The sequence below is a fragment of the Podarcis pityusensis genome (assembly GCF_964106645.2).
Source record: "Podarcis pityusensis genome assembly, chromosome: 4".
In the NCBI taxonomy this organism is placed as follows: Eukaryota; Metazoa; Chordata; class Lepidosauria; order Squamata; family Lacertidae; genus Podarcis; species Podarcis pityusensis.
Window position 1 is genome coordinate 33,284,672 of NC_138027.1, and position 11,004 is coordinate 33,295,675.

The following is an 11,004-nucleotide window of genomic DNA, read 5'->3' on the forward strand; positions in this document are numbered from 1 at the left end:
CGTGCCCCCATGGACCAGAGCACGCCAGGCACTCCTGTCTTCCACTGCCTCCCGCAGTTTGGTCAAACTCATGCTGGTAGCTTCGCGAACACTGCTTTCTGCCCATTGTTGGAAACAGAATACTGGACTTGGGTGGATTTTTTGTTTGATCTACTTAGGTTCTTGGTGGGGTTCAAATCCAGTTATCTCTTTGCCCCAGCACCACAAATTCTAACAGTGAACACAAGCAGTGAGTGCCAATAGGACTGCAGTCAAAATGGGGACCCCAAGAAACAACAGGGAAGCATCCGGGTGGCTGGCGAAATGTTGAGGTTTGCAGAAGTATTTACAAAAACCATGAGGGGGGAAGAAACAGTCTGAAAGGTCTGAGCACGTGTAGGAGGCACAGAATGTAGGGTGATCACTGAGAAAGGAAAACAGAACATGGAGAGGAGGAACAGAGTGGAATGCCCTACTTAGAGAAATTGACTGGTTGGAAATTCAAAGTGGAGCATTCCTTTAAGAAAGGAGGATCCACTGCAGAATTTTATTGTGGGTCTCACTATAATAGGCTCTAAACATAGCGGGTCATGGAGTGAACCTTGGACCTATCATACCTGCCCAACCCCTGCTTTGCAGTAGACCACAACATGTGGGCAAGAACGTACACACATGATAGGAAAGAGCTAGGTTCCTATGAACACAGAAATACACATGTAACTCTGGGCTACATGCAACGGCGGAGAGCTCTTAGGCACAGGAAGGCGGCTAGAAGCTCTTGCACCAGTGTAAATGAGCCCTTGCCGCCAAGTAAATGTGCTTGTGACTGTGACATCACAGACCCAGTTTGGGGGAGTCACATCCATATCTGAAGATGCATGAAAATTCAATTCCATGTAGCTCAGATGATTAGAGCATGGCAACAATAAGGCCACAGTTGTGGGTTCAATCCCCATACCGGCCACCTGCATATTCCTGCATTGCAGGGGGTTGGACTAGTTGACCCTCGGGGTCCCTTCCATCTCTATGAATACATCAAGAAACACCAAGTATGGCAGATCTCCAGAGTCAAAATGCCTTTTGCCCAACATTTATTTCAACTGTGGCCCTGTGGTCCTATGCGCCCAAACAACTTTTAGCTTGCTTTTATGTAGTGCATTAATAAAAGCATCTTGTAAAAGTCACACATTTGACTGCACTTGAGTTGTAATCAGCTAGATTCATACGCAAATTACAGATGCAATTAAAGGGTTTTTGTTGTGGTTAAGGGAAGGCAAAGGGGGACATAAAATTTTATTACTAGGGTTGTTCCCAGGAATTGTGCGCATACTGAAATCTGGTTCTATCAGTTGCTACTTTAGAGGGATTACCTCTATAACATGCTGTGCTAGGCATCACAAGGCAGCCCTGCTGGGTGAAGATGCCAACTCATGCCCTATTGTTTTTTGTACTAAGAAGTCCACAGCAGCAAACATGTTGGTACTTAAGAGATCCACCCAGTGCAAGACTACAAATGGGTGTAGCGGTTAGAGCGTCAGGCTAGGACCTAGAAGACCAGGGTTCAAATCCCCACTTACTAGGTGACCTTGGGCCAGTCAATGCTTCTCAGCCTAACCTACCTGTTGTGGGGATTAAATGAGAGGGAGAACCATGCATGTCGGAGAAGAAGTTGAGAAATAAATGCAATAAATAAATAAAACATTGGAGGCCCCATCTGCATTACACATTTAAAGCAGTATTAGGCCACTTTAAACAGTCACTGCTTCTCCCAGAGAATCCTGGGAACTGCAGCTTGTTAAGGGGAAAACTTTCTGACATTAAGAGCTGCTCAGCAGTGAAACCGTCTCCCATGAGAGGTGGTGGACTCTCCTTCCTTGGAGGTTTTTAAACAGGAGAGGTTGGGTAGCCACCTGTCACGGATGCTTTAGCTGAGATTCCTGCATTGCAGGGGTCTGCAGTAGGTGACCTTTGGGGTCCCTTCCAGCTCTAAGATTCTATGATTCTAAGTGGTGCTGAAGGTTGTTATGAGATCCTATTCTCCGCACAGAGCTACAATTCTGGTTTAACAGTCAATCCCTCTTTCCTGGGAGCTTTCATAGTTTTATTTCTTTCAGGGGGACAGGGGTCTGCTAACAACTGTCAGCACCCTTAAACTATACTTCCCAATATTCTTCGGAAGGGGGGAAATAATATCTATCTAAAGTGCTAAAACAGTCCTTTAAAAGGAGTGAACACCAATATAGAGAAGTTGCCGGTGAAAGATGAAACCCTAATCAAATAGGGGTTGTTTTCGTTTTCCTTTGAGGGAAATTAGACATGGAGACCAGCAGCAGTACTTTTTTTTTTTTTTGCGCACACTTGGGGCTAACACACTCTTCGGTAACCAGGCAGCAGTAGGCAAATAGCTGTGACGTCAGAGAGATTTGGACATTTTTTCCAGAGTACAGTCATAGGAGGTGCTGTTGTAACGAGCCAAAGAGTATGTCCGCTTACAGCAAGGTGCTGTGGGTAGGTTTTACTTTAATAATAATAAAATCAAAGTGCTTCAGAGAGTGAGGAGTCAGGTGTTTTATGTCAGATTTATGACCAGGGTGTTAACAAAGAACCAACCACATCAAAGTACACAGCCTACTGTGCGCTATGGAAGGCATCTACTATATGAAGGAAGTGCATGGGTTATAAAAGAAACAAAACAGCTTATTTCCTAAGACACAGGTAAGAGCCTCAGCTGTTCTAGCTGTTCAGAAAGAGGAAATCAGGGACATTTTACTGGCCCTTCCAGCAACCAGGCATCTTTGCTTCTAAGGGATTCTAAGCAACAGAGTCTCTGAAGACGGGATTTTGTCTGAACACCCATTTTGTAGCTCAGTCTCTCTGTGGACTCCAGCTCCTCTCCCATCGTTAGGCAAGAATCCCCTTTTGCATCTGCCTTCTATGCAGACTCCGGCCAAGGATTTGAACCGGGAAGCTCCGGATATGTGGCACTTCCAACAGGACACTGACTGGCTGGAGACGGTGCAAGTCTGGCAGCAGCAGCTGGCAGAAACTCATGCGTGACTACAAAAAAGTTCCTATACCAATACGTGAATCATTTCAAAAATAACACCGTAACCTTTTCTCTCCCCCCAGCTATCTTTTTAAAAAGAAGCAGCTATTTATAACGTCAGGTCCTCTTAAATAAAGCCATTCTTATTCCTTACGAACAATCTTTCTGCTCCCCCTTTCCTTGGATCCGTTTGCTGTTTTGGCCTTAGTAATCAGAGATGTTTCTAAATTTGCACAAAGAGTTTTAGAAGGGAATGGAAAGTTCTAGATAAGACGGAAACTCCTCTGATGGATGGATCTACAGAGACACTCAAGATCACCTGCGGAAACCTCAGCAGAGGGAGGAGGAGGAGATTCAAGGGCACCCTCCCCTTCCCTTCAAGGGCAGACAAATCTAAATGCTTCCAATGCCAAAAAGCTCTGGGCATGCTCCATTCTACCCCTATGGGTATTGCTACAGACTTTTCTATCTGCTAACAACAAAGGGAGGGGGGTTGTGTTAAGCGCTTATTGTCTGTCATCAAAGGAGCCTGTTCAAAACAAATGCTACCTTCTCCACAAAGCAGGTTAGAATACAGTCAATGGCCACATGGAGCATTATGAAGGGTCATATTGAAAGAAGGAAAAGCAGTGGGAACAGTTTGATGCTCAGGCACCTTTCAGAGGTGTAAGCAAATGGAGAAGGAGAAACTGTGTGTTTGCCTGAAAACCTTCAGTGTCCTTTGCATTTGAGCCGGCTTGTGCAACGCAGAACCAAGGTGGTCAACTGGGGAAAGGGCCTCAGTCCTGGACCAGGAAGCAAAAGTGTGTTGGGGGGGGGGAGGTTTGTGTGCGTGAAGGGTAGCAATGAAAAAACATTAAGGTTTGACTTTTTAATTTTTTTTTAAATGGGCCCTGAACCTCAGTCTCATTCAAGTTGGGTTTAGTTGCTAGGAGACAGCCTTCAAGGACTTTATTATTCCTAAAGCTCCCTTTGCTTTTCCACCTGACCTTTTCTCTTTATCTCCGCTGCCAGCAGCTCAAGCAGGCCTCCCCCAAATAAAGGTGTGCATGACAAAAGGATGAAATCTGGCTTCCAAGCAAATGTGTGGTCAGTACCAAAGGTGGTTTGGTGGTTGTCCTTGGTGGTTGCAGTGGCACCCCATCCCCCCACCCTCTGATTCCCTCAGGGATCCCAACCCAGCCTTCCATTACCTCTTTGCTTGGGAAGGTGTCACCTTGACTAACCTTGAGCTGTGATGCATTATTAACCCTTTTGGGGTTGGGCAGAGTCTGGAAGGCAACCCTAACTCTCTCTCTCTCTTACGTTCACACGAACGATCACATCTCATCGTGGCCATTTTAGAGAGGTAGATAATGCAATCACACACAAGGCACCACTACCGCGTCCTTTCCCCTCCCTGAGTGGGCAATGGAGGGATCTGCAGTGGCTGAGGAGCATGGCGGGCGGGGAGGAGTAAGAGGGGTGTGTGTCGGGCTCCCCCCTCTTTCCGTCGCCCCCACCCCCTCCACCCTGCCCGCAATCACGACTCAGGCTTGGCTGACTACATCAAGTGCCCTTCAGCACGACCTTTGCAGGCGGGGAAAGCAAAGCAAGGCGCAAATGGGAATCAAGCGGCTTTTTCCTCTAGCGCAGAGGCAACAGGCTGCTTCGGAGTGACCCAAGTCATCGCGGGGGGGAAAAAGAGAGGGGAAAGCCGGGGATTCCCCCCCCCAATCTGTCTAGACGGTCGCGCCTGGGAAAAGCAAGTGAGCCGGCTAGCCTTAGTAAGCCCGAGGTGCATCTTCCAAAATAGCGAGGAGGCACGCAATGAATGAGACCCTTCTTTCCACACACGCCAAAACCACGCCACACCCCGGCAAAAAACACAGAGCGACGAGTCACACATTGCAGGGAAAGGCGCGAGCCTGGCACCGCGCACGATCCGAGACAGCCCTGGCGCTGCAGAGCGGGTCGCTTTCCTCCTCGACACGCCGACCAAGCGGTCGTCGGAAGCTGCCCAGCAGGGGAGGCTTGGGGTGGGGAGAAGCCAGCCTTGCCGGGCAAGGAAAGCGACCGGGAAGGTTTCGCGCACCTTCTCCGAGCCGCCTGCCTCGGATCACAATGAGGCGGGCGAGCGGCAATTTAGCCGCGTGGAAAAGCATTTCCAGGCAGGGCACGAACAGGGGAGCTTCCACCTGCCGCCCACTGCCTACACACACGAGCGCGCACTACGGCTCTGCCTTCCCGCGCGGCTCGCCTGCAAGACCGCCTGAGGGGGGGGGGTGTTTGGAAAGACGGGAGCCGAGAGGGCAAAAAGGGAGAGAAAGCGTATATGGAGGAAGAAGGTACTCACACCAACTGCCCCCGGTCCTCCCGAGGAACTCCTTCTTCTCCGAGTTCCAGATGAATTTCTTCCAGTTGCCATCGCCTTCCTTCTTCCCGCGAGCCATGAGCGGAGGTCGGCGCGGCTTGTCGCTTCACGACCAGGAGTTCTGCAGTCCGGTCCCCCTTCAGAGACCACAGCCTTCGCTTCGGAGCGTCCCCTCCGCGAAATTCCCGCCGGCAGGGCGCTCGCGCTCTCCAGGCGACGCGGGGACCAAGCGGAAGGTCTTTGTGTGCCCGGCGGGGCGTCCCACCCTGACGAGGTGGCGCTGGCGCTGGCGGGCGAGCGGGCGGGCAAGCGGGCAAGCGCGCGTGTCGAGTAATCCGTGCCCGGAGAGAGAGAGAAAGAGAGAGACCGGCAGCCGGGCAAAGCGGTGCAGGAGGTGGCCTGGGGGCGGGGTGGAGGGAGAGTGAACCAGAGAGAAAGCCGGGGGGGTGGGAAGGGAAGCCGAAAGCACGAAACCTGGCTCTGCCCAAGGAGAAAAATTAGCTGTGTCCCCTCCCACTCGTGCGGGATATATTGCCCAACTCCTGGGGCGAGCGCCGCCCACCCAAATGCCGGTAGCCAATGAGAGCGCCGCCTTGCCGGCGAGGGCGTGGCGCTTCGGAGGGGCGGAGGAGAGGACAAGTGCGCGAGCCGCAGGAGATGGCGGGAGCCGGGCTAGGTTGTCGGCGACGGCGGCTCTTCCCGCTCCCTTGCGTACCCCTCCCTGCCTCCCTCCGCCCGGGCAGGCACCTGCTTCGCGCGGCGGCAGAAGCAGGGAGAGGAGAGAGGCTCCACCTGCATGGGGAGGAAGGGAGGGGGAGAGAGAGCCAGCCAGGCAGGCGGGAGCCGGGCAGCTGAGGCGCAGCGGCGGGCGGGTTGGGCTCGGTGGGCAGGTGGACGGCGAGGAGCCTGCTTGGAAGCGGGGAAAGCGTCCAGCCAGTCCCGCAGAGAAGCCGCCAGCAGCAGCGCGCCTCACCTGAGCTCAGCCAGGGGTGGGTCAAGAAAGCAGCAGGGGAGGAGGGGAAAGGTCTGGCCTTAAAAAATAAACCAGCCTAGGGGATCCCCCCCTTCCAGGCAGTGAAAACGGGGCAGGCTGAAAACTCTGCAGATCTCTCAGCGTGTTGCGTCCATACCATGAATCGCAATATGGGTGTTTTTTCCCTTTTGTTTTTTTCCTGTTCGAAAAAGGAATGTGGAAAGACCCGCGTCAAGTCCTGGTCAAAGGTGCGCGCCAGGCATACGGATGAAGCGCCTTGTTCCGCCCGAAGCGGCGGCTGGGAATGGTGACCAACGGCTTCGCCTGCAGCCGATCTCAGGGTGGAGAAGGGCTGGGAGGAGGCCCCGATCCAGGAGCTCCTGTCCCCGAGAGGTGCGCGCGAGCGCGCGCCCTGCCCGCCTGCTTGTCCCTCCCGTCCCTCGTTCGCTGCTGGTGCCCGCTGGGGGCGGAGCTCCTCCGCCTGCCTGCAACGTCATCCCTGCAGCTTTCTGCCCGGGGAATGCCCTTCCCTGGGTCAACGTCCCCACTAGCGCGGCTTCGTGGCGGCAGCCCCCTTCCCCATTGCGGAAAGTCGTTGCCTTCTCAGCCAGATTGCTTCATCCGAAAGGTCAGGTAGTCCCAGGACTCCCCCACTCCACCCCAACCCCCAGTGCTGCAGGAGATTCCATATATTCACCACTCGCATCCCAAAATGTACAGTAGAGCTATGCCCTTTGCTGGGCAGAATCTCTGGGGTAGCTCAGTCGGTGGGGAATGAGGCTCTCAGGGGAATGGGTTAGAGTCCCACGTTGGACAAAAGATTCCTGCATTGCAGGGGGCTGGACTAATGACCTTCGAGGTCCCATCCAACTCTACAAAATCTATGACCCAGGGTTGTTGGGCCATTGCTCCCATGCAGTCCTCAGAGGTGGCAGCTGGGAACCTTGGGAAAGCACCCAAGGGTATGGTCCCAGGGACCAAGGAAGAATGCTTTCTGCATGGTGGAACTTTCCTTCTTCTTATTCCCTGTTCTCCCATTATGTCTGCAGAGTCCTTGAGAGCTGAGCAGGAAGAGCAGTGCACAGGGATGGTATATTTGTGGAGGGAGACCTCTCCCCACTGTCTTTGGGCTCTGCTCCACCCTACACTGCTTTTCTGCTCCCCTCCCCCTGCTATTGCTCCCTGCTCCACAGCTCAGGTCGCAGGCAGAAAAAGATGACAATGGGAGGCTGAATGTCAATAGTACATCTCAACCCCATGCCAGCACAGCCCTCTCCTGTGTTTGCATTGGAACCACCTGCAAGTATTTGTAGGCAAGTGGCCTGGGAGCAGGAGGCCTGTGGGAAGGGACTGTAGCTAAAAGAGTGATTGGAGAGGAGGAGGCAGGACTTCAAAAGGGAAAAGAAAAGAAAAGGGACAACCAGGGAAGGAGAGATCCGGCTGTCAGGGTGGGTGGAATATACATGGCAGGAAGTGTTTCCTTCTCTGTTTGACCTTGAAGAATGTGCTGCTTTTGGACTCAGAGAGCCCTGCAGTAACATATACAGAGCTTGCTGGTCAAATTAAAGGCAGTGGGGGTGGGGAAGCTTTCCACAGCTACTGATTCTAACTAGGACCTCTCCCTTGCCCTTGATCCCCTCCCCTTCCCCTTTTGTGTGGAATCATACACTGGCCTTGAGACATAAGAGCTCTCCGCATGGAGAGAGCCATTTACTACACTGTGTAGGCATCAAACCATCACTGCATGGCTTCTTACGCAGGAGTGCACTCTCTCACACACACCTCTCTCTGTGCACCTGCCTAGGCCCACTCTGACACCCAACCAGGGCAGTTTGTATCTTATAAACAAACAAACAAACAAACAAACAAACAAACAAACAAACAAACTCTTTTACCTTAGATACAAATGCACATTTTACTTTGTGGGTAGTTTGGCCGGCTTTGCCGTTTTTCAAAAGGAGCAAATGCATATACAGTGGTACCTCGGGTTACATACGCTTCAGGTTACATATGCTTCAGGTTACAGACTCCGCTAACCCAGAAATAGTGCTTCAGGTTAAGAATTGCGGAAGTAATGTTGGTTGGGAAGACCACTGCTTTGGAGAGAGATTTGCAATGGGGGGGGGGGGTTGGATGGCGTTACACAGGCTTCCTCAACCTTGGCCCTCCATATGTTTTGAGACTACAATTCCCAGCATCCCTGACCACTGGTCCTGCTAGCTAGGGATCATGGGAGTTGTAGGCCAAAAACATCTGGAGGGCTGAGGTTGAGGAAGCCTGTTGTTACACTTCCATGAAGGAAAAATAGGTTCTTTAAGGGGGGGAGGATACTCCTGGACACAGATGACCTCATTGGTTAGCAGTGACTCTTACCAGTTTAGGCTGCTTTGTTAACTGTAACCCTATCTAGGGTAAATTTACCTGGCCTCAGTAGCACATGTGCTGGTTATGTCCAAACTAGACTAGGTAGGGTTGCCTTTGAAGATAGTTCAGAAACTTCAGCAGGTGCAAAATTCGGCCACCAGGATGCTTGTGCAGGCTAATTACCCATTCTGGGCTCAGTTTAAAGGAATAGCACAAATCTTTAAAGTGCTAAATGGTTTGGGATCAGGGTCAGGTTATTTGAAGGACTATTCTGTACTCATATGAATGAACCAACCCAGGTCCTAAGATTGGCCTCAGAGGCCTTGTCCATGGTACCCATCAACCCAACTGACGTTAGTGGACAGGGCCTTGTCAGTGTTGGCCCCACACTGGTGGAATTTCCTCCCTCTAGAAGTCCAGCAGGCCTCCTTTCTTTAAGTGGTCCCTAAATACTTTTTAAAACAAACAAATAAAATCCTGCCACAGTTTTTAACTGATTGCTGGCCCCTATATATGCTAAATAATTTTCATAAGGATTTTAAAGAATCCACAAATTGCTGTAGAAATACAGAGAACTGAATTTAAGATTGGAAAAATGAGAAATAGAGAGGCCCCAAAATAGACTGATATAGCCATCCCTACATGCCCCATACCTGCAAATTGGGTAACTCTGCATTTAAAGCTGTGGATCTACTGCCTTAGCATATAATTGGAGCCTGTGGTTGAGAAAGTTATGCCATTGCCCCCTGGGATGTAGCCTCCACCACCTGCATATAGCTCTATTCCACTAGGAACAGCAGTAAGCAAAGCCATATTTCCGTGCTCACATTACTGAGTTGTGTGTGTCCCTGTGTCCAAGAGGTCCTTTTTCTCCTTGTCTTTTGTGATGGCAGATAACTAAGTTACTATTTTAGAAATGGCATGTTTTGAACAAATTGTTTTTGTGTGTATGAAATTGCTTTGATGTGTGAGATGGTTATGTTTTCATTGTTGATGTTTTTTATTGTTTTATCACCTGGAGATGTTTTACATTACAGGAAGTGGTTCATAAATGGAAATAAATAAATAAATGTGTTTGTGTGGTTAGTTTTTTTTTTAATGATTCAAGGAGCTTGTGTCTTTCTGAAAGGCCTCCCCTGCTGCCAGTACTTTCCCCCTTCTAATCTGAGCTTCAGCGTCTCGGTACATAACTAAGGCCCATTGTGACATCAACAACTATTAGACTAATTATCTCCTTTTGCCCTCTCCATGTTAGAATGCTTGGAAATACCAGGCTTACGGTGGCAAGCTGAACCATGGAGCAGATTTCAAGCATCCCCACCAACGTATTGCGGGCATCCAGTTAATTATATTACTAAGGCCTAGTCCGTGCAAATGGATTTTACTCATTATGGACCATATTCAACTAGATTGTTGTGCTGGTGGAAGCCAGTGCACCGTCCCCAAATCTGCTCTGGAGGGTTGGAGGAATTAGGGTGTCAGGAGGAGGAGGCAGGAGATGGGAAGAAAGTTCCATTGTGCAAGGTAACCTCTTGGGCTGGCTTAATCTTAGCCTTAGCACTATGTTAAATACAATCCTCTGTGTAGGGCCTGGTGTAGACCAAATAATAAGCCTTCATTCCTCATGAATACACACTTCTGCCTCCAGGAATATTCCTAGTAAATCAAGAAGTAGAAGCAAAAGCGTTGCATATTGAATCTGATTGACCCACACCTGTTCTTGAGGTAGAAATAAGTGGTCAAAATTCACATGCTGTAGCTGAATGAAAATGGTCTAATAACTCCTTATTACTATGCACATTTGTTTCAACAGCTGAACTGTAGCTTCCACTTGAGGATAGGGGGTTCCCTATCTTTTAAGGTGTCACCTTCAGAAAAGCAGGATTCCCCAATCTTTGCTTGCTGTTGAGCACTGAAAATATGACTCCTGAGTGTGTAGGAAGGGACCTCCAGCCAAACATTTGGTAGGCTGACAACATGGAACAGATGGGACTGAAATATATTTCATCGATGGTACCATCCTCCAGCCCACATGGCCAGGAAGGCAGGAAGTGGGCGGCACAACATCTCATCTCTGATTGAGAAGCAAGAGTGAAGCACTTGATTTTTCTCACTTGCTCAGCATTGTGGGTTACTTTCCTGATGCACTGATTGGGTTGGAGACTAGCACATTCAGAGAATGGAAAGGAGGACTCATTCCAGGATGCTAGTAGCCTCCTATGGAAGGATGCCTGGATTCAAATCCCATCTGCATCATAAACTCACTGAATATAAGAATGTGAATCCATA

At 50.1% G+C, this 11,004-nt stretch overlaps 1 protein-coding gene across 1 annotated transcript in view; it reads right to left on the bottom strand.

Moving 5' to 3' along the window:
* Nucleotides 1–5,877, bottom strand: part of ATP1B1 (ATPase Na+/K+ transporting subunit beta 1) — a 30,921-nt gene extending 25,044 nt beyond the window's left edge. Inside the window, exon 1 of the mRNA XM_081002768.1 lies at nucleotides 5,361–5,877. Within this exon, the coding sequence (XP_080858894.1) occupies nucleotides 5,361–5,457 (97 nt within the window). The 5' untranslated portion in view covers nucleotides 5,458–5,877. The remainder of the gene's footprint in view (nucleotides 1–5,360) is intronic.
* Nucleotides 5,878–11,004: the final 5,127 nt, after the last annotated feature.